We start from the raw sequence: 24181 nt of genomic DNA, 5'->3' as shown, positions 1-24181 counted from the left end.
TGCAAATATTGTCCACAGGATGACGAGCTCTTGACATACAGATGAGCTTTCTTTACGAGCAAGTGGCGGAAGTGTAGAGTTCATTAAAAGGTGTTTCCTGTCGCTTTTAACTCTGATGCACTTTAAAAGTGCAAAGCGTCGACGGTGGAGGGCAGTTTTGGTAGTTTACCGTACTGTCTTAATGAGGCTTGAAATCAATACCTTCTTCCGCAATAAACGGCTCCGTTTTTTATCATTATAGTTTCATTTCATCTCTTACTCGTTTAACGAGTTTGGTTCTATTTTGAATCTTTACGACCACGTCACTTTCATCATCATTTCTCACGCTTTTGTTTTTTTCTTCTTCTTTTTGTATGTCGTGGCTGACTCTCTGCTTGCAGTACTGCTCATCGCGTGTATCACCCTCGAAGCCGGAAGATCACTATCGGGCCGTGTGTCGGGCGCTTGTAACGGAAACACTGGAGCTGCGCACGTTCCTACAACGGGTATGTCAGGGCGAAGCGGAGGTCCTGCGGTTAAAGGCCCAGGCGGAAACGACCGGCAAGGAGCTGGAGAAGATCCACTTCAACGATTGGGTGAGTTACAGTTGGCTTTCCTTCTAGATTTCTTCAGCGAACAGTGTTGCATTCCTATAATTTAGGAACTGCCCTTCGAATGATTTTAATTATTAAAAACTTGCACCAATATTATGGTATAATTTTCGTGAAAGTGTTGAACTAACCGTACTTAAATTTCGCACAGTATCTTTACTGATAAATTGCAGTTGGCCAAGTTCGCAAACTGTTACACATTAAAATCTCAAGGGGGATAATTTGGATAAATTGCAACATTGCTCTGCATGTTTTTGCAATTTCCACACAGCCAAACAAGGCAGCTCAATCATCCTATTTCCTCACAAATTTCCTAACGAGCTGTACTTACCGCACGGAAAAAGGTACAGCTTTTATTGAATTATCAATCAAATTGAGCCCGAGAAAGTGAGCGCCCGAGCTGTCGGTGTGTGTAATGAGACGTTCAAAGGAAGACATTTTGCAGCCGGGAGGGGGCTGTGGAGCGTATGGAAATGGAAATGAAAAATGAGCAATTACCTTACTTTTGGCAGAAACTTTACAACCCTTCTGCATGTTGTTTACGCCGACGATTGATGTCTTTTCTAGCAAAGATCTTTTCTACTCGGCAGTGCCGCACACTTATGGGTCGAACGCTTGGGAAATGTTTAAGTACGAAACACAGCCAGCGAAATCATTTGATTACAGAGGTGAACTGTGTTTTTACTTCGATGCTTTGCTCTATTCCAGCCAGTTGAGCGTTGTTGTGCCTATTGGTTTGTTTGGAATGATTTTAATTTAATTCAATTAATTTAATTGCTGCGTGTTCTGTTCAGCGCCTTGCCAGCCACAAACGGTTGATTGAAACGCGAAGGGCGATGATTAAGGGATCGTTGGTTGCCTTGCTTTCATTGCGATTACGATTGCTGTGTGCAGTGATAGTGGAATAATTAGTTTCGTTGCTTCTTTTCTGTGATTGTGCATGCAAATGGGCTGTGTCGATCTCTCTCTCTCTCTCTGATTGCAAGCGATCTAGCAATCGTCATATAAGTCACAAGATAAAATCATCTCAAACCTGCATAAGTCCTGCAATGGCAATGATGATTGATGAACAGAATGAACTGGAAGGTGAGTGCACTGGTCAGAGAAAATGAATGTGCATTTAGTTTAATTGTTTCGTAAACACAACCATGCTCATTTGACTAAGTGTAAACACGAAGCTTAATTGCTGTCCAATGTATGATTAAGTCGGGGCGTCGGTGCACATGAAAGGGAACGGTTTCCTTCCAGCAGGCAGCTTATTAAGTTTTGCTCTAATATTTTGTAGTCACTTTTACTAAAAAAACGCAACCGACATGACATAATATTCGGAGAAATGGTTAGGTAACGTTTGCCAAACAAACACCACCAATCAGCTGGCAGCGAAGCATGAAAATAAAATAACAGAGCAACACAACCCTAGACCCTCTGTTGGCACCCTTGTTTCCGCATCGGTGCAAAATCTCGATGTGGTAAACTGTGTGTGCGTGCAGTAACGCACACTTCGCGAAAGGCCGCCCGGGAAAATGGTGCGCCCCCAAACGCCGGACGCGCCGGTCTGTCGGATGCTTTTGTGAATATTCACAATGCCGAAACACCGTGCATTTCGTGCGGACAAAATCGGTTGTGCTTTACCAGACGGGGAAGCGGGTTCGGTTCGTGCAGTGGCAGATCTTTCTTTTCGGCTTACGGTGGCTAGTGAAAGAATCTAGTTGAAAATGTATGACAATGCGAAAGGGGCCAAATATGAAACGATATTTGGCCGGAGTGAAATGAGACTCGCTCATTACGTGAGTCCTTATTTAAAATTCCACCCTTACACACGGAGGCTGAATGTGTGTGTGTGTGTGTTTGTGTGTGTTGTGGTTCCTTTTGTTGTACTTTTGGTACGGCACGAATCCGGACCCAAGCCTCTGTAGCATGTGGATGTGAAAAACTCATAAACATTGGACTTCATAAAAATATATTACTAAATTTTGATTGCGTTTTAGTCACTGTTGGTGGTGATTTTACAGTGATCGGGAATGTCGAAACACACAACTTTATCGAAAAAAATGGCAATACCGACCGACGTGCGATCATTTCCATGGCTGGGAGGTAAATAAAAAAGAAACACGACACAAAGATAGCGCAAATCGAAACAAGAAAAAATGGTAATCTGGGCGAACGGAACTGATGTTCACCAATCGCCAGTGTGTAAAAATATCCCCATCATGCAAATATACCTTTCCTCTCCTGTCTGCGTTCCCTCTGGTGACTGGGTACGGCACTGTGTGGCGTGATCATTGGAGCATATCAAAATTATGCCAACCGGAGCACAGGGCACACACAAAACCGTCACAAGCGTCGTGGCGTGAACATCAATTCATCTTGCTCGGGGTGTCCAGAAATCGTAAAATTATATCGTCCCTTGCGCTTTTACAACGTTCGAACAAATGTGTGACGATGGGGAGGGGTACTGATGAGATTGGACTGGATAGCAGAGCAGAGAGAAAGGTTCCAAAATTCATCAACTAACAGTTGAATAATTCAGCAGATAATAGAAAAGAAACGATAGCCGCATGGGAATGGTTGGTTCAGTCATAATTTTTATGTCACGCATGCTTAAAACGTGGCTGTGAAAAGAGTTTGACATATTTTAATTGTCATTCCAGAGTTTGTGTGCATGAGCAAAGAGTAGCAAAGAGAGTCAAATGGTGAAATGTACCAAATGCAAATAGCTTTGCTCTCGCTGCGAAGGATAGTATAATGAGGCTAATTTAGTTTACCACCTCATCTCCCGCGTGAGTGATGCTTGCATTGCATTTGAGGTCAACCTTTTGAAGGTCTATGCGCGCGATGATTCGATGTGAAGAAAGCATCCTACTAACCATAAATTCATCATAAGGTCAGGAGCATCGCTTCGCCTCACAGAGTATACCCCCATTTGATCATCGCACGATAAAAAGAGCACAGTACGACACACGGCAGCCACACAGCAGCTACTGCCATTTGTGTGTGTGTGTTGCGCTTATTTGCAGATGCTCCAGTAAGCCTTCACTTGTCGGGGTGAAGTGGAGTAGCAATTAAGGGACCAATTTTCCTAACCATTTCCTGTCTTCCTAGTTCACAAAACCGGCAGGGCGTGCGCCGACCGTTTGGCCGTGTGCCGTGAAAGTGGTACTGGCAAGCCGCAGCCGTTTGTCTGAAACGCACCCCAGTTTGACCAGAATTATGCTCAATTACCGTGGAAAGCGTCACTACAATGATTGTGGTGATTTTGGTTGTGTTTTTGTACCCAGTTGTACCCCGGGATTCGTGTGCGGTCCGTCGTTTGTCGCTCGTTGAAATCCACTTGGCAAGGGTGCTACTGGAGCATCAGTGTTTTATGCTCGAGGATGGCTTTCGAAAGCAAATGAGGTCTGAACTGTGCAGTTCAATGGGCGCCCTGTCTATAATGCTGCTTTGCGCATGCTTTGGGTAAGGTATTTGAATGTAGTTTAAAAAGCCGCCTAGAATAACAAGGATTGATTTTGGAATGCAATCTGTCCAATACGCTTTTGCTGCTCATTTAAAAGTATGACAAACAATTGTGCTTGCTTTTGCTTGTGCGCAGGTTTTTTGCAGGTGTGCTACAAATGAACGCTTTAAATCAAACGATTTCAACGCACGGACAACAGACGAACCTCACCGTGCGTTTGAGCTTCCGAATAGTTGCAATGCAAGTGCAAAAAAAAACGAAAACAGTAACGTTGACAGCTGACCAGCCCTGAAGCTGGCATAAATTAAGCTCTTTTGAACGAAAATGAATGTGTCATGCTGATTGGTGAGCAAAAAAAATACAGTACACTCAATTCATTTTATACTTTCCATTTCCTTTCGTTCCGTCCGAGTTTGTTGAACGTTGGCGTTGGAGCAATGCTTTGGTTCGAAGCCAATGTTTTTTTTTTACTTCTCTCCCGTAAATGGGAGCAGACGACAGTGGAAAAGGAAAAAGGATTCTGGTTGCCAATCTTGCCCATTCGTTGCAATTACATTCCAAAGGACGTTTTTTTCTTCCTTCGTTCATATCCTACACGTCCACAGTGGAGCTGTGTCTGCGGCCCCGGTGTGCCGGCCAGACTGCTCCGGATCCGTTCCGTTTCGTTGTGCAAAATGCGGGGTGATGGCTCTATTCTTCTGTCCGTCCCGGCGGTTCAGGATACGACTGGAGCGCGTAAGGCGTGTTGCATAAAGGCAATCAGCGAACGCAAGAAGTCTGCTGTCTGTCATCCCCTAGTCACAGCTTCCACCGTGCACACGCATGCACACTCACACCTGTTCGTCTTCATTGTTTTGAACGCGGGTGAAGGTGAAAGTCAGGTTCCATTTTGCATTGAGCGTGTGCACCACGCTGCACCGTTGCATCCGGTAATTAAAGGACTTTGTTTCTTTTCCCCTGGCTGCATTGGAAGGCAGGAATCTGGGGAGCGGGAGGAAAATACACTCATTGCAAGAAAACAACGCACAAAACTGAAGTTGGTGCTTTCTACGGGAAACGTGTTCGGTACAGCAGATATAAAATGCACTAAAATACAGCAAGAAAAAAACAGAAACAAACTCCACCGAAAACGGAGCTGCTACAAACATGCTGCCAAGCGAGCGGTAACGGCATTCACCACTTGCATTTCAGTTGACGTGTGTGTGTGTGTGTGTGTGTGTGTGTGTGTGTGTGTGTGTGTGTGTGTGTGTGTGTGTGTGTGTGTGTGTGTGTGTGTGTGTGTGTGTGTAGGTTTGTACCGGACGGGCGGAATCGAAAAGAAATGTTTCCCGATTTCCCGTCTGCACATTCCCAGCGCAGTGCAACAGTCGCGATGCAACACCACCGGTCGATATCTCGTTTTTCCACCGTGCGCGATACGATAACGACGCACGCGAAAGGTAGTGAACAGAAAAAAACAAACAAACTACACGCAGACGGTAGATCTGTGCAGCTCTTCCGTTAATGCACCGAATTGACCGAACGATAAGGTGCCGGACGAAATGGGGTACACAACACGATGCGAAAGAATGTACTTTAATTAATCTTCGAATAATACATTTTTCTTTCCTTTTCCTCCGGTTGTGTTGGGCGGCGCGGTCCTCAACTGGCCGCTGGTTTCGATGCTGTCGATACGTGGTCGCTGCTTGTCTGCCCGCGACGCGGTGACGATCGTTAAAAATCAAGCCGCGCTTGAGTTTTGAGTTTGTTTTCGTTTTTTTGTCTGCGTTTTTAACACATTTACGGAAATCAACACAGTAACAACGCTTCTTTCCTCTTCCCGGGAATGCTGCGAATCGCTCGTTGGCTTACGTTTGGTCGTCGGGCTTTCGGCTGCTGCACACTGATCGACTACTGATCGACAAAATGGATGGAAACTGTGAACTGCAAACTATGTGTCAACACAATGGCGGGTGTTTTTGGTTTTTTTTTTGGGGATGTTACTTTATTTCTTTTTTTGTGGTTTGTTCATCATCATTTCTTACTCCCCTTGCTCGGAGAATCGAATAATCCTACCCATGTCGACGCTTCTTCACCGATGCATCACCGGATCGAATGCAGTCGGACGATCAAAGAATTTGGCAGGCACTGCAAGTATGAGCGTTTTAATTTAAAATCAAATTGTTATTTTACATTGTTTCGGTAAATATGCGAGCAGCGCTGTAGTTTGAGCATTTTTCTTTCCTCGCTCTGAACCCTCTTGATTTGAGCTATTTTTGAGTTGTTGATCACATTCGTGATTTATCTGTGTTATTTCTTTGCTGGATTTATCTCCCCACTCATGATTTGTCATTTATCATCTTCGATACTGCAATTTCCTTCCCCCCATTACAACAGGCAACAGCAACGTCAGAAATTAACGATTGAGCAGAACCCCGAGGCGCATTTAAACCGGGTTTTTCAATCCGCTCCTCGAGAGTGGCTGTTGATTTATTGCTGCACCTGGTGAGGCTTTTCCCGAGTTGCTCGTCTTTACAGCAGCAGCAGCACAAAAAATGACAACCTTAGGCTAGAAATGATGGCGCGGGACCGGGTGATGATGATCATGATGAAAATCCTCTTCATCCGCTGGTGGAAAGAGGTGAACTATTTCCACCCCATTTTACCCCCTGCTTCCAACCGGAAAAAGCAGGTCGATCACTCACAGCTCTGGTGTGTGTGTGCGTGTATGGTATGTGCACCATTTGTTTTGCGCACAATCCCGAGCAGACTGGGAAATGATGGATTATGATGGCAGTGGAGGGCTTGCGACCTCTCGAAAAAACGGTTCTTTGTGCCATCGAGCCATGCGGGCTGCGGAAGCTGCTTTGATCTCGAACGCCACCGGATGATGGGTAATAAATAAATGAATTACCACCGGATTAAGCGGTACCTTCTGCGGAAATGGGACGGAAGCTAGCAGCGCCCTGGTGGTGGTGCGGCTGATCGAATGGTTTGTCGCTAGGTGGCTGAGTCAATTGGAGAGCTTTTCGTTTTTTTTGCAATAATTATCACATCCTGGTGTTCTATTCTTATGCTAAAAGACAGTCCCCTCCCGGCAAAACCCGATTATGACATTTTATCGACCTTTCCTTAATGGCGCGCTTTCCAAATGGACATGGACCTTTTTTTTTTTTTTGAAGCAATAAATAATCATCTCAAGGCTGCTCGACGCTGGCCGAAGCTCTCGGACTGCTGGCTACTGAGCGTCTATCCACGTAAAACCGTCTGAAATATACTGAATCGCGCCATTTATTCAACCAGCTGCTGTGTACGGGCGCTATCGGTCGCTTAGAAGTGTGACGCCTTTAGCATTTTCGTAAGCGGCTTAAACTAAAAAGCGAAAAAAGGCCCGGAAGAAGCTTTAAGCTTCTACGGACCGAGCGCACCGTCCCGTCTCGTAAATGAAGAATGTGTTCGCTCCCTCCCTATGTAGGGTTTGGGTGGCTTGTTTTCTGGCCGGCAGCTTGGTAGGTTCTAGATTACATTCACTTTACCGAACGACGAAAATGACGCCTGGGTTTTGCTGCTTCGATCGCTGCAGTACGTCGCTTCACCGCTTAACAGTAGAGCGTGGCTTGCGTTTTGCAACACGTGAAAGGAAACGTTTGGAGAGTCATTTAAGTGTTTGATGATTCATGCAGATTTATGGTTGCGAAATACGTGGACAGAACGTGAAGTAGCTGCTACATAAAGAGCAGGAAGTTGTGTTCTTTCAAAACAATTGAACTTTTTTTGTTAATTGGTTTCGTTTCACTGAACTTTTGTGTTATGCATGTTTCGAAAAGTCCTACAAAAAAGATAACCATCGATACTAGGCTCGATTAATAACGAACTAATCAACAATCGCATAGCCATTCTTCGTGTCAACGTGTGCCTTCCCTGCTATGCCAACGTTCGGGCAGGGTAGGAATTGCCTTCCGTTCGAAATCCCTTCGATTTGTCATCGACAGCCGAGTTTCATAACTATCACAAATTCCATAAATTCTGATACACACTGTCTCCCTGTCTCCCTCGAGCATCGTTCGTGAAGGCTCTTTTTGTTGTTTTGTGGTTGATCGGTTGCTGCTGCTGCTGCGGTACGATCGTGATGGAGCGTTTCGCTACGCATTCCGCGCTAGAAAAGTATGCTACCGAACGAAACATGAGCGTGCGGCGGCCGGTTGCGGTTAGGCGCCACTTTGTCAACGGCAGAGCACACGCTGTGTGCCCCGATGTTGTCATTCGGTGTTGTAATGGGGGAGGTAGATTCAGTCACACGTCTCACACACACGAGTTTGTCATATGTTATGTTGCTTTTTATAGATATAATTTTTTTATTGTTCTATTTCGTTCGGGGACGTGTGCAAACACAAGAGGGGATCGATAAAAAGGTGGTTTAATTTATCATTTACTAATCCAATGTTCACCAACACTCTTTTAGGCCCGCTTTTGGATGCAGGTCGTCGATGAGCTGCGGCGTGGCGTACGGTTGAAAAAGATCAACTTCTCACGAGCGCCCATCGAGTACGAGCTGACGCCCTACGAAATCCTGATGGAGGATATCCGCTCCAGGTAGGTACTGGTCAGAGAGCGAGAGAGAGTTTGAGAGAGAGAGAGGTTGTCGCTACCAGGTCGGGGTCACGGGCGTCTGCGCTGGTCAGCGGCCTCCTCCTTTTCCAACAGGGACCAACATTCCCCTTCACGAAACACACTTCCAATTGTTGGGGACACATTCCTGTGGCTTGCAACACGATTTTTAGAGATAATCATATCGCTCGGCCTGCTTCGTGGGGTAACTCGACCCACAAGTTGTGACAATTTACCTTTTCCTTTGGTTTGAAATTGACCTTCGAACATCGATGTGTGTAGGTTCCACGGTGTACCGACGTTTGATTGTTCTCGCTCTTGCTCTCGTTTTTTCCCCCCATCTTCTTCTACAACAGAAAGTACAATCTCCGCAAGGTTATGGTGAACGGCGACATTCCGCCGCGGGTCAAGAAGGACGCACATGCAGTCATATTGGAGTTCATCCGATCGAGGCCGCCGCTACGTAAGGTAAGTGGGATGAAACAGTGGCCAGCATACAACGATGTGCGATGTCATTAGGGAGTCACAAAATGGTGTTCAAATTACTCTCCACTTTTTTAGGCATCGGAAAGAAAGCTTGCTCCCCAGCCGCTGAAGCGAGTATCGTGTCCTCGGGAGCAGCTGCTAGACTCGATACGAAAGGGGCGCGTGCTGAAGCCGGTGAACCAGAAGCTGAAATCAAGACGTATGTAGAACATGTTTGAATTATTTTGTTGTTTACATAACTTAAGTTCCCCATCTTAATGATGATAAAATAACAATTGTTTGCTTGAGTTTGTTTCAATTTCATCTCATTATTGCGAGCAAATGTTCTAGGATAGAGCATGGGTGTAAGGCTAGCCCTCACGCATCTTATTTTCCGTTGATGCTGTGACCTACATCGACATCATAAATAACAAATTTGCTTGCATAAAAAAAAGCAACTTCAAACCAACACATCGACTGCTATTAAAATATTAATTACAAATAATGTGTCCTCCGCTACTGCTGGAAGGCCGGCAACGTCTGATCGATGTGGGGAAGCGACAGAGAAGCTTAATTGAAGTTTAATAATTTAATTCCATCATCCAACGTGTCACCTCGGCTCCTCCCGCCTCGTCAGCCGTGCAGAGGGGCCTCTTCCTGCGATGTAAAACAGGTTTAATAAACTTCCCGCCCGGTTGCTGCTGCCAAAGTGTCGTCTCGCTTTTCATGGTGCCAGGCGCCATTTCCAAATCGGTGCGACAAAACGGCTTCACTGGTGCATCGCGCGCCCGAACGCACGCTTGCACGCACGCACGCTGCATCAAATGTGTCAATCAAGGCACGCATGACGACGACAGAAACGAACGCGGATACACGGGGGTGGTTGTGATGGGTGTGTTTGCCGCACGTGAGTGCTGCTGCGTGAGAAGAGAGCAGACAAGCCCCGGTAGTCTGGCCAGTGCGGACGGCAGGGATTTATTAAATTAATAGCAAACCGTCAACAATTTCCCGATGATTAATTGTCTCACTTTATCTGACCCTGGCAGAGCAGAACTGTGCGTGTGTGTGTGAGTGTGGAGGGAGGGGATGGAAAAGGGGTTTGCCCCCAAGGAGCGGGTGTGTAGTTCATGCACGGGTAAAAATGGATAGGCCAAAGTTACGCCAGTACCGTTCGTTCGGGCAGGTTGTTGAACGGCACTGGCAGGGAACCAGTTTTCTTACGATTTGTTTTTGCATGCCCCTTGCACACTCCGCTCCTTCTCCCTTTGCAACTCGCTCGCCATTCATCTCCGGCAGTTGTGGGGTCGGGTTGGAAATTTTACCGCCACCACCACCACTGCCTTAGGGTAATTGGTCGGCCGTCACTTAGCAGCATTGAAACACGTTTCCTGTTTTTATCCGGCCCCACGGGTCGGCGTGGGGAGCGGCTTCTGTGCTTTTACAATTCCTCCGGTTTCATTACCTCACTGGAGGCATCGAGTGTGGTTTTTCTTATCTTTTATCTCTTTTTTTACTTTTTTATTTTTTTTTGTTAGCAATCTCGCTAATCCCGCACATCCCCTGGGCTGTGTGCCGCTTGAGCGGGGGTTTCTAATATACCGTTCGTCGCTTGGTTCCGGTGCGTCGCTCAAGTCTTTTGAAGCGATGAACGATTGGCATAGATTTTGCAAGCGCATGTGTAGTTTCCTCTGGCTTAATCAGTGTCTGATAGGGCTAGCAGTTGCTTTCATTCATCATAGGGTCTTTTTGAGCGATCTTGGGTAGATGCTATTTTTATAGTAAAACAGTAACGTAAAAGACGAGTTAATAAATAACTAGCTAACTTTCACTGTGCTTATATTACTGTCGACCATCGCCAAGAATGTCAAATGAAATTTACATTAAAAAAAAGACTCATTAAAGCTTCTTCCGAGGATTTTATTGCTCGCTCAAATGCCTCTTTCATTCGAGTTTTGTCACCCGGCCGTATAAGAAGGCTCAATTGTACAGATGCTAATGATGTGCACACACAAAAAAGAAGACTTTCACTTACTCTGTACCGCGCATAAAGAATCATTAATGAAAATCACTCCACACACATACATATTCGTTTGCATATTTCCCACACAAGCATCGTGTCAATGCATGCCTGCAGCTGCAACAGTGCAGTCTTCAACTTGCACTTTCTACCCTTCATCGCTCGCGTTTGAATGGAGGGTTTGAAGCTTACGCATAAGCTTGTACGTCAACGCACATGTGCAGCGCGTTTGCTTCTCCTCTTGCCCCTCCAGAAACCCTTCAAATTAGAGACGAATATGGTAAATAGAAGACTCCATCCCAGCTTTCTTCCCGCCCAGAGGAAACCGACTGCACCGAAATGCGTGGGAAAAAGTGTGGCGCGGCAGCAGCGCAAAAATCGCACACGCAAAATGAAAGCATTAAAAATGCCTAAACATCTTAGACAGAGGCACACATGCACACACACATACACCCACTGATGCCTTAGTTAAGACGTGTCAGAATCAAAACAGGCGGTTTCGCTGGTGTGATCGCTTACGTTGAGGTAGATGATGATGATGTTGTTAGCAACATTGTTGCATATTAGCTAATCACGATCGTAACGATGATGGCAGGTGATTATGATGCTGAAGGGCTATTGAAAAGAAATTTGCAGAACGACTCAAACTCTGCGAAAGTATCGTTAGTGCTTGTGTGTGTGCGCGCGTGTGTGGGAATGTGTACGCCGTATTCTGTTTGCGGTTGTGTTTGCACGCTGGATAAAGTGTCGAGTGCGCGGTGTAATGACTTCATTAAGCAGCTTCCCGCCTCGTGCGTATAATCTCTTCACCGCAACACTTTGCAGTCGGATTTTCTCCATTTCCCGATCACGCACACGGTTGGGTTCAGTGTTATGTGATTAGCATATTTTCATACACGCGTCGTTACAGTTGTGCGGCTGAAGGTTGGTTGTGCGTATTTATGTGCTTTATTTATTTACCTTTTTCTGTGTTCATCCCATTCAGCCTCATTTTCCCGACGCACATTTGCACTGATTTTGGAAGTTTATTTCCCATCCATCTTCACCTGCCCTTTTCCACTTGATGGAAAGCTCCCCGAGACCAAAGGTGAAAATAAAAGGGGTCGTTAGTTATGTGGAGCGATTTTCATCTGCCCTCTGGACAAGATTAGCATGATTAATGTGCTGCTTGTTTAATCTATGGAAATCGAGGAGAAATAGAAACGAAGGATTGAAAATTCAAAAGTATTTTCTACTTCCTAACGTGGCGCAAATGATATTTTCCATGATTTTTGGCACCATCTCCGAGCAGTAATCGCTAATCACCTTTCATCATTCACGTTCATTTTTCTTCATCTTCCCATGTACATAGGGTGCGGTGTGTTAACATTTTCCGTCACTATTCCACTTCATCCATTTCAGTACACCAGCTTCAGTAAGTATCGTTCTTGTTTCACACTTTTTCATCGTTTTGTCCCGTTTTGTTCTGTCCACGTCGTCCTCGGTAGGGGGTAGTGGTTTTGTGAGTAGCTGTGTTCTGTGTTTGTTTCGTCCGGTGAAGTATTTTTTCATGCTCAATCTAAAAGAACTACATCAGCACCAGTCAAGTCAACTAAACGCATTCCATGCGAGCTTACCGTTCGTGTTCCAACCTGTTCGTATGCGCATCGCCATAACCGTCCGACCAGTAATTGTTCTATCAATCTAGGCACCGACACTCGCTGGATGCACCCAATAGTGCTGTGGATGACTTTGACATCGAATGTCGATCGAAGTCGATCGTTCAATAGCGAGATGGGGGAGAAAGAGAGAGACATACATTGCGCCGACCCAATGGAGCTCAGGGTGACCCAGATCAGGACGTGTTGATGTGCGTCGGGGCTACCTGTCAACACGCGGGTGTCGAAGGTTCAGGTTTCAGAGGTCTTGTCGACGGGGGTAAATTAGATCCCCTCCACCGCCAGGCCTGCACTTTGATTGAGCGCGCAAACCATTGCATAAGAGCGGGAATACACACCTTGTTTTTCGGAGGGAATGTTTGAAACACTGGCCCGAGGGGGCGGAATGGGATGGGTTTTCTGTGATCGGCGTTATGCAAATGTAACGACACATTGAACCACAATGCTCTTGTGTACGCATGTCTTATTGCATTTGTTTGACGTGCGAAGGGCGATACGATCGCTGCTGAAAACAATCTCCCACCTAGGGGCTAGGGGACAGCAAAAGTTGATGAACTCGATGACACCGAACCGGGAGCGCCCGTTAGAGGGAGGCCGTTTTGTTAGTAGCTGGCCGAAAGCCGACAGCTCAATAATATATCAATCGTCCAAGGAAATGAACCACCGAACCAATCAATTATAAATCATGCTGGAGGAGAGCAGATTGAAGACGCTTGCGGGAAACGTAGAAGCTCTCATTCCGGGTCGGCGACGCACGGCGAACGATCTGCTTCCGGTGCTAAACATCATCCTCAGCGTTTCTTCCGGGCGCCGGTGTTTCACTCGCGCGAGGCTCTGCTGAACTTTGTCGATGGCGCGGGCTCCATAAAAACCTCTCTTTTTTCTATTTCCCTCTCCGAAGAACATCGGGAGCATCGGGAAGATTAATTATCGCAAGCTCCTTGCCTTGACTCACTTTCCCTCCGCTGCGTATGAGCGTCACATACCCGCCACGTTGTCCGGACGGATGCTGGGTGTACCTTTCATCGAAAGGCATCCGGAAGATCGATGGAATTTACGCGCATTGCCACAGGAAATCACGATGAACAGCGTCTTGTGCGTCTGTTCCTCGCAACTGTGTATTGACCACGTGGGCTGGTTGGAAAGATCTCCCTTCCTGTTGTCGTATCACGCGTGCCGGTCACTGGACGTGAGATGCGTTGGAAATACAAGAAGATGACTTGAACAGTAAGGCTTTGTATCAGTTTGATTCCGGCACTGAATGCTACCGGTTTATGTTAGTTTGACATTGTTAAGCTGTAGCAGACAAGTCGGTGTGTTCCTTTCCGACGTCTTGAACTTATTTTGCGCTTAAATTGTGGAGCAATTCCATAATGTCCGACCGTGTCTTCTTGGTCGGCTTTTATTATACCAATTTATCAATTTCTCTCAGCGCCTGCGCTCGGTATGAGAAAAGTCCCTGTTTTGTATTGTGCTTTTCTTTTCCCCCACTCGCAATAACTGCCTGTCTAGGTCACTGGGGTGCCGGGTAGCATCGTGATCGCGATCGATGGCACCACCACGCAACCGCGCATAGATGATGTAAGCTTGTTCTGGGCCGGTTCCCTTTTCGTATCCCGCATCGTGTCGAGACTGGCAATCGCAATCGGGAAACTGTGGGAAAACCTCCCTCATCCCGCCAGATTGTGCACGAAAAGCTGCTACCCAACTACCGGCGTCCAATAACTCACCGATGCTTGGGTAGTTGTTGTTGATTTTTTTTTCTCCGCAACCCAAGATGACGTACCTCTGTTCTATCTTTGTTCGTGCTTGCTTTGCGCGCTTCAAGGTTGACGGATGTTGGTGATGAGAAAGAAAGATGATTATTATTGCATAAGTAAGCTCAAGAGCGGGGTAGCTCTGCAAACCGGTGCCCACGGGATGTGATTCCATTGGAAATTATCAATTAACGTGAAAGGGAAGGAAAACGTTTGCAAGTGGGAGAATACGGGAGGAGCGCGAAGAAAGCATCTCGGAAGATGGTATAATGATTGAATGATTGAGGAAATTTTCTCAGGGATATTCCGTTTCGCTGAATCGCACAGTAGCACGCGGACCGACGCGGGTATGGAACAGTTTTGCGGCCGCCTTTGATCCATCCAGTCTCATTATTATTTTTGTACGATTCGGGTATGTTGTCTTGTTGTTTGTTGTACACAACGATTATTGTGTAATTTGTGAACGGTAATTGAGTAAAATAAAGATTGCCTCGTGAAAATTACTTTTGTCTTTTTGAACTGAAACGAAACCAATGCGGTTTTGCACGATATTTCTGTTTTGAAGCAGATTTTACTATTGCAGAATGGCTTCATTTGCGGAGACAAGAATTAAAATGTTATCTAATCAACATAAACAGCTGCCATGCTTGCTTGCTCGATCGTGTGTCCTATACGGCGCTTAATTAAACCATTCGCAGTCAAGCAGCGCCCGTCCGCTAGAAGCTGCCCAAGAAAATCATTAGCAACATACAATTTACGAACCATCCCGTTGCCGTTCCGCGCTTATCGCCTGACGGAGGCTCCCCAGAAGTCCCGCGATCCCGTTTATTGGATTTTTTCTTCTTTCATTAGCAAAATTCCACCAAACGATGTGGCCGATGTGTACGCGGGGTATCGCATAAATTCAACGTTTTGATTCCATTTCAAGTGAAACCAGTTGATGGTAGAAACAGACACACACACGGACTAGGTGTCATAATTTCTCCAATGTTATGTGTTGTGCGCTCGTAGCCCTCACATTACCCGGCTGCGGTGTAAGAAAATTAGCCCCACGGAGGTGGACGAGTTATGATTTTTAATTTTCTCCGGTCACGCTGGGGTCGCAGCGGCTCCTCGGTACCGGCGCTCGTTTTTGCATCGTAATCGTACGATTCCATCAAGGCAGAAAGTGGCCAGCTGATGGTAGCTGAAAGCGACATCTGTGTGTCAAACGAAGGCGATGTCCTGCTGTATGGTTTGTGGAGTAGTCTGAAGTCTGCATGGCGCTGGACCGCACTCTAATCGCAGGCAACCTTCTGCTTAGCGCGCTGATGACGGTAATTGATGTTGCCGTCGTGCCGTGTGTGTGTGTGTTTCCCTCAAAACAGTGTCTGAAAACGAAAGCGAACGCGTCGAAACAAAAACAAAATGGAACGATCAAAATGCGTCAAGCTTTTACTTAATGAGGTTGGCACGCGAGCATCGGGTTTGTGTCAAAACACGACCGAAAAGGGCTCATCAGCTCGTAATCAAGAGGCGCGTAGCTAAAGATGAGTGCATTAATAACGACAAAAAAGCATCCCCAGCAAACCCCTGATTTTCAACCTGTTCCCCGAAAACTGCGTCCCGAAGCCCTGTGACACGCATTATCGATCTGGTCACCGATACTACTCCACACTGGGCCATGATAATGAAGGCTGCAAGAAAAGGGAGTCACAGTCCTTCGCCAAGATATGGCAATGATAGTTCGCTCCGTTGTGCGGAGGGGAACTTGGAATTAGCATAAAAATGTGCTTTTAATGCACGGGATGAAGCAGCAGGGTGGTGGGCAAGGTTAAAGGCGTGGAAAGATACATGTCATAATACGTGCATTTTGCGTACGGTTGAGCCGCGTGTGTGACATCATGATCGTAAGACATTGCACTGTATGGTATAATTTAGTGCACATTTTATTTCTTTTTGTAGCTGTAAACGTTTCAAGGAGAGTAAAGTAAAATGCATAAAGAAATCACAAATTCAGTAAAGATAAGAAACTACAAAGATAAAATCCGTACACAAGTTGATACACAAACAAAAGGTGCTGTGAAAATAGAAGAAGTAACATCCCACACAGCTGGTGAACATGTTGAGTGAGGGAGGTCACACGTATGCACTCGCACAAGGCTCTCCCTCAGACGAGATGTGTGGTGCGAGGTGCATCGGCAGCATCGCGCACGACCGCGGCTTTGCATCGCGTCCCATCGTCGCTCGTCGTAGGTCGGGGAGAATGGGAGAGAAAACTATTACACACTCGAAACGACACGACTAACCTACATTTCCGTGTCATCTTTTGGCCCTTCGCTTCTTGCCGCTCTTTCCATCGCTCTCCCGTCCGTCCGTGGTCCGTGGAAGAAAAGAAAAGGCTGGTGATTATGATAGCCTCGTCTACCACCACCGACGACGACGACGACCCTGTCAGTGGGCAATCGGAAGAAAGTGGGGACGAGAAGTGGCGGAGTTTTTGTGCTTCCCTTTGGTCTAGCTTTCAATGGCAATCGTTGCTAAGGTGGTATGATTCATTATCATCTTGACTGTAGTGGAACAGACGGCGTGTGTGTGGACACTTTGCTTACCATTTTCACTTCCCATCCCCGGCTTTCTGTGCGCTTTCATCCCGCGCATGATGCTTTAATGCGCTTTTACACCCTTTTTTCCTGCTGAAGTGCATTCCTGAATCGGCTTATCGATTATCGTGGACACATCGTGTCGTGTGTGTCGGTGAGTGGGGGGAGGGGGCAAGCCACATGACGTTAAGCATGAATTCACTCCCTCGGGGGAGCGTACGATCGTGGCATCATCTTGACTTTGCTCGAATCGATTATCGAAGGCGGACGGTGCGGGACATATTGGAAGTGTTCCATGATGCTTGTTTTTTTTTTGTCTCGTGACCCATCGTTGGTCCGATTTGTTTTCCATCCTGTCTGATGGAGACAGGGAGGGCTCAGGACAGCACCAATCAATCATCGTTTCATCCCTTGTAATTGTGGCTGAGTAATTGAGAAGGCCCCTTTTGCTTCGCGTATCGTGCAATTGTGGAAAGATTAATATCTGGTGTGTCACCATTTGGGTACGATTTTTTCGTTCTTTTTGCACCTATGCTTGTCTTTGTTTCCTCATCTTCAGAACCCACTAACCAACGATGCCATTGCGTATAATTTTATCGTCTGCGGGGTCCGCATTTTTAGCGCACTCCATCCCAACACCTTGGCCAATTTTACGCCCTGCAAAACTTCACTAGAGATCGTGAAAATTGACCGGGATCGTGAAGCTACCGACAAGTTGCCGAGGGTCAGCAAATGAAGGTTATTGCCGGGCGGTTGATTGTGTTTGCCCGTTCGCTATCCTTGTCTGCCCTTTCGACTTTGTGGGCGCAGGTGCACTTACTTGCAAGATGCAAACTTTCGACCGCAAACAAACTGTGGCACGACACTGGAAGGCTTCAGAAGAACATAATGAGGGCTTTAGGTTAGCCGAAAGGGAAACGGAGACAAGCGAAAGGGACTCATTCTTTCCCTCCTCCCATTGCACACACGCGCGTATCATCTGCATCATAATCAACTCGTAATCAATGTGAGGAGCGTGTGTGTTCCCCCTGAGGAGTCAGATCTCTCCCACTCTATAGCCATCCGACAACAATTCAACATCAACAACATCATTACCATAAACACCGCCGCTAATGATGATGCTGTGTTTGTGAGTATGGGGGGGATGCAGATGAAAGCGTGCCCTTCGGAATCATCCACTCTCTTTGTGACAGAGCTACCCCGAGTGGATGATCCTACCATCGGGAGATCGTAGGAATTGCACCAAAATCCAAGCAAGCATCACGCCGGCAGTGTGTTACTAGGTCTGTAGGTCTCTGCGATAACATCAATAAGAGACTGTGGAGGAGAGAGAGGGAGAGAGGGAAGCCCTACTCGGAAAGCAATGTGGGCGCGTGGGTCGAACACCAGCCGCTGAAGGCCAAACCCAACCGCAGATTCTGACGACCACGAACGAACGAACGAACCCACCCTAAAGGTGATGCCGGGCTCCCAAGCCCTTCAAATGCATTTGCATCTGTTGGAGATGTTTTCCCTTCACCCTTCCCTTTCTCCGGTTTTGTTTACAGCTAATAATTTTATCTGAAATTATTGATCATAACAAAATTGAATTCCCTTTCCATCTCCGTTGCACACCGGCTCGAGGTAAACCCTTTTTCCTGGAGAGCTTCATTGGATTAACACACTTCTAACGAGCTTTTCCTTTCCCTCGCCACAAAACGGTCGGGATAGCTTTTATCCACTAGGCAACAACAACAACAACACCAAAAAAGGGTTCGAATGCTAGCATTGGCCACGTGCCTCTTCTTTGGTGGGTTTTCGTTTCCCGACGACCGCGAAGATGCGATCCAAATCGTCATGTGTGTTTTTATCCATCTCCATCTCCCTTTCGTTGTATCTGCCTTTTTTTCTGGCAACAAATCGAGCTTTATGGAAGACGATTGGAATGCGACTCGCTCATTTGTAGCAAAGAGAACTGTGTGGGGCTGAGGATCAACACCCGTGGCTGGGTAGCTCGCTCGCTTACCCATGAGACATGGATGCTAATCTGATTAATGTTACGATGGAACCACCGCAGGTTGCTAATTGATGTACCCACGGGGGAGCGAGAGAGAGAGAGAGAGAGAGAAGAAGACCCAACACTGCGTCGTGATGGTGCTCTTGGTATGTAAATCTCCAATTCCAATTCCGTTTGCTGCTCGGTCGATCCGGGAGGAAGTTTGCATACCGAACTGCCAATTTAGAGCAAACCGTAAAGCGTTTGATTTGGGAGCACCGATAAAGTATCGCGACCACTAGATCCGAGGCTTAATGTTTATGTGGAACATGGCTGATGACCGTGCAGAATGTCTTAATTTGGGTTCAACGGTATTTGTTTCAATCAGCGAGGAGGCCTGTATATGTTAAGGAGCAAAGAACATTGTGTTAACGCTCAGAAATGGAGCTGTTTGAATAATCTATTCAGTCTGTTGAAGATGCTATTTTATTCTTGCATCCCGCCGTGCTTGGAGCCAAAGGGAGCCATTCCCTCAGGACCTCAACATTGTTGCAACTATCGCCCAAGCTACAATCTAAACAGTGCCACAACAAATTCCTAACACGGTGCGGATGCGCCTATTCCCAGCGAACCCTTTTGCTGCACTTTTCACACGCCAAACGCGCCGCCGTCTTGTCAATCATATTCATTCGCGCGTACCGCCCGTCCCGTACGTTCTATTGAAGCTTCCATCAAACATCATGCCAGCGTGTGGCCACGGGTGATGCGTCATGGAGGGTTTCCCGCCAACCACACAAAGCGGTAGTGCTCATCATGGCAGCAAAAAAGGATGAAAAGAATCTTCCCTGATCGATGATAGCCATTTAATGTGCAATTTCTCCAGCGCGGGTTCGCACATAAAGCGTGCTCGTATGTGACGTAAGGTGGACGTATGATGTATGCTCCCAGTGCTTTCTCTCTTTCTTACACACACTCGTCCTATGCCAATTGACAGTTCATTTAATGATACGTGCGCTGGGAGACGTTAATTAATTACGTTCACTTATTGCGAGCAGCAAATGGTTTGTTTGGTAGTTATTAAGACGCCAAAGCCCACCGTTAACACCGGGCGAGCGCAATATATGGGGCAGGAAATGTCTCAATGTGTGTACGGGACGAGGGCGATTTTTGTGATTGGCAGTGGCAGAAGGACTGTTCCGCCCTGTTCCTGGGTAAAACAGAGAGCGTGTGAGAAATTGCATTCACTCGATAGAACAACTTTCACCGCGAATAACGACGACGACGACGACGACTGTCGATAAGAGCAGCAGTCAATAAAACATCAACTCATTTCCGAAAGAAATTCCCGTCGGCTTTTGGTGTCGATGATGAGGCGCATGCAAAAATATGTGCCACCCTTTTTGAAACCTGTTCATCATCGCTGCCAATCATGCGCTTGCACAGGCATAAGTGCATTTTAGCACAGGGACCGCATGTTCGAGTGCTGTGTGTAGGGTCGCTGTGATGCTTACTTTCTGTTTCTAACCAGCGAGCTAATGTTGCAAACCGACGGGAGAAACAGAGAGAGGGACTTGACCCACAATCGTACATGTCGAGAGCCTTTTTGTCAAGCTCGTTTGGTTGCACATTTATTGACCAATGGTCAATAATGTCTAGGATGAGTACTGTTTTCCCGGCGGTGGGAAATAGCCATTGAAAGCTTCTGAGGAATATATTACTTTCTTTCATAACTATGCTCTTGTCATCGCATTTTTACTTTGAATTGACTTTTACTCTGCTCGTTTCAATGAGAAACACATCTTTTAAAGTACCAAATCAATAATTCAACTCTGAAAATGACCCGAACATATTCTCCTCAATTTGATTGTCTTCCAATTTTCACTGTCGATTGGAGAAAAATGCAGCTAGATGCAAACATCAAGCTGCAGGCCCCACGGGCGAATAGAGTGTTACATTTTTACGACCCTCATTATTTTATTCCCGCACTCAAATTATGCACGGTGCTGTAGGTTTGATTTTTCTATAATTTTTATAACAAACGCTTTACAGATCGTCCGGCATGAGGCCGAGATATTGAAAAACATAAACTAAAAAATTCGGTGCGGTCCAAATTTTACGATCCATCAGCCAATTGACCGGTTCACTATTGACTATCATCCAGTCCGGTAGGCACGCTTCGTCACGGAAAGGGGTGACCCTCGATGGGTGTCTTTAGCCACCCTTTGGGAGCTTTTATATTTCGTGCCGTGTGCTAGAGAGGGTCTACTGAAAGGCGATAACGAGCCGGCATGTGCGACACTGCAGCGGGTTGCGCGGGTTTTATCATAAAAATCATAGACTGTGACGTTTATGTGGAGAGCGCACTCGTAAAGCGCTTCAGTCCACTGGTTTTGATTGGCTGGGTTTGAGTCTTTCTTTTTTGATAGTTAAATTAAATTAGCTAGCGTATCGGAAGGAGCGCCAGAATGGGACAACTCTTTCGCTGCGTTATGCAAATGATGAGAAAAATAAGTTCTTATTCTTTGTGCAATAAAACGAGAGGACACAGGAGTAACGCCATCAACCGAGAATGCATTCCAGAAGTTGAGAGAAAGAACGGAGTCGTTTTTTTATAGCTAAGAAAGTGGATTTTTTAATTTATTTTTTCTTCTATTACTTTCTCCGCTCCGGACGCACAAGATGGTATGCAAATTGTTGTTTGTCGTGGCAACATAAAGCTGGTCCATCCTCTGGTGTATGCACCGTTATCGTCGGGTCAGCATCTTGATGGATGGGAGGGTTGTGACCGAAAATGTCCCATTCTTGTGCGATTCTTTTCATGCCGTTCCGCTGTAAAGCAATGTAATGCGTGCTAATAAAGAAAAAACAGACACAGTTTTGGACGGTTATTCCCACTCCGTGGCTACCCTCTGCAAATAGCCACAGCCCCGTTTTAACATTTAATCACGCGGAGCAAAAGTAACGTCACAAATTTGTGTACAATTACGAAACACACGGCAAACGATCAAACGGTTAAAGACCCATCACTCGCGTTTTAAACGCATTTTGCTGGCCGACCGACGCTCGCTATCAAACGTAGCGGATCGATCCCTCTCTCGTGCCCTAACCGTGGAGCTGATTATCCACCAGCCTTGTGCGCATCCCAATCCTCACTATACTCCCGGGTGGGGTGTGGAAACAGGACAGGAACAATGTCTCATAAACATGTCAAAGCCTTTTGCGCATTGCGCGCTTGGATGTCGCGAGCTGTGGGTCATTTGTTCCGACCGTTGGTCACAGCACAGTCGCGGGCTGGAATGTCTTGTGCTGTCTCGTGTGCGATTATTTGGTTTTGCCCATTTCGCTCGAGGACGGGCCAACTGCAGTAGTTATGCAGGAAGCTACACGGGGTGACCCGCGCAATCATAAATCGTTGGCGGCAAACGAGCGAGCTTTACTACGATAGCACGTGTAAAAATACCGCAACGTAAGGCGGTTTTTGTGCGTCCCCGAAAGCGAAAGGGAAAAGACACCCGCCAAGGGAATGCAAATGAGATGCTAATCTTGTACCCCGCCCCCATGCGTCTCAGGTTCGATATCTGCCGAGTATGATATTTTAATTCAATTCCAGTCAACTGCACGTCACTTAGGAATAATAAACGCTGGATGGGCCTAAACGCTAAGTTATGGATGGGAAATTTGCAAATGCCATTATGGTTTACTATTGGCACGATCAAAAGCAGACACATTAATTTTGGTTATGTTAGGCTTTACAAATTATGTTTTGAAAATAATTGTTTGAGCGTAATACTCATCAAGATAATGTAGACAAAATTAAATTTGCAACAAATTGTACAATAAATCCATTCGACCTGTTGAAGAGTATACCGTCTGAAGAGTATTTCTCTCGACGTATGTTAGCGCCACCATCGGCAACGATGGGAACTAAAGCTCGATGAAAGCTTTCGACGAAGCTTTCAAAAGTGTGCGCCTGGCAGTTCACACAACGATGTAACTCCACGTGCGTTTTTCGCTTGCCAGCATTGTAAGATTGGACGCGTGTTTTATTGTATGCATTCATTTTCATTAAATAAGTTTGCAAAATGGTCTTAAATGTGGTAGATTCAATTTCAGTAGAAACTAACTACCAATGTGTGTGCACGCAAGATGTGCTTCTCAGGGACCAGTAAGCAACAGTGTGTTGTGAATTTCTTCCTGCTCTGTCTTCGATTCCAGCTAACCCATAAAATTCAATTATCCTTCAGAGCGTAGGCACCACCGCTGTGGTGTTGTCCTGTACGTGCAAATCCTTAATCTTACCATCCGTAACGCTCATTTGATTAACGATGCCGGATTTCATGAAAAAAAAAACCCCGAAAGGAAGAGAAAAAAATCCCATTGCTTGGAAACTCATTACAGGACAAACCGCAGCTAAAGGAATCGAATAAATTATTCCGGTTTGCCGCTTGGCTAGCTAGCTGGGGCGGTGGGTGGTTGTTGTGATGGTTTTCGCTTATCCTTCCAAGCCGAATCAAATTGGCTTTTCGTGTTCGAGCGTAGCGAATCAAGCGAGCACGGAATGAAATGGGAGGGGGTAAAATTTCCCTTCGTGTCCTTCTTTAACGCTGTGGTCGCAGCGTGGTCGAACCACAGCTCGCCTACACACTTGAGCAACGTTAATTGGCAGCCACGAATCAACTGTTTGACAGCGTGCCCATTGTGCTACCAAACGATTTTTACTTGCCGGCTCCACCTAAGGGCCGGTTTTACTTCATCGCTTACCAAAAGAAATATAGCCAAACAATTGATGGTGATGACGAAAGAAGAAAACAAAAATCGAACTCGCGCGCGCGTCATCACAAAGCTGCTCGAAAGCTCGCCCGTTCAAACTACTCGAAAGAGCGGACAAACGAACGAAGTGGGTCGCAAGCTTTTGTGCCTCGCGCTCGTTACATTCGCGGCACGGGTATCGAGCAAGTTCGAGCAAAGCGGGCAGGAAAATTATGCTTCCCACAGCATGCCGGTTTCGGTTGGACTTTAGTCGGCGCTGAGATTTGGTTGGCATCCGTTCGTTTCGCGTGATTTCTCGGTCGATTGTTGTTGAATGGGGCAAC

At 46.3% G+C, this 24181-nt stretch overlaps 1 protein-coding gene across 6 annotated transcripts in view; it reads left to right on the top strand.

Moving 5' to 3' along the window:
- Positions 1-24181, top strand: part of LOC121595284 (protein spire) — a 118324-nt gene that overhangs the window by 74541 nt on the left and 19602 nt on the right. For 5 of the 6 annotated variants that reach the window (XM_041919152.1, XM_041919153.1, XM_041919155.1 and 2 more), the window contains exons 6-10: positions 381-575; positions 6148-6180; positions 8489-8619; positions 8991-9102; positions 9196-9319. In XM_041919152.1, coding sequence (XP_041775086.1) covers positions 381-575; positions 6148-6180; positions 8489-8619; positions 8991-9102; positions 9196-9319 — 595 coding nt within the window. The remainder of the gene's footprint in view (positions 1-380; positions 576-6147; positions 6181-8488; positions 8620-8990; positions 9103-9195; positions 9320-24181) is intronic. The other variant, XM_041919154.1, reaches the window with a different exon arrangement.

Source organism: Anopheles merus, chromosome 3R (genome assembly GCF_017562075.2).
Source record: "Anopheles merus strain MAF chromosome 3R, AmerM5.1, whole genome shotgun sequence".
Classification (NCBI taxonomy): domain Eukaryota; kingdom Metazoa; phylum Arthropoda; class Insecta; order Diptera; family Culicidae; genus Anopheles; species Anopheles merus.
This window is presented reverse-complemented; position numbering and strand designations above follow the sequence as displayed.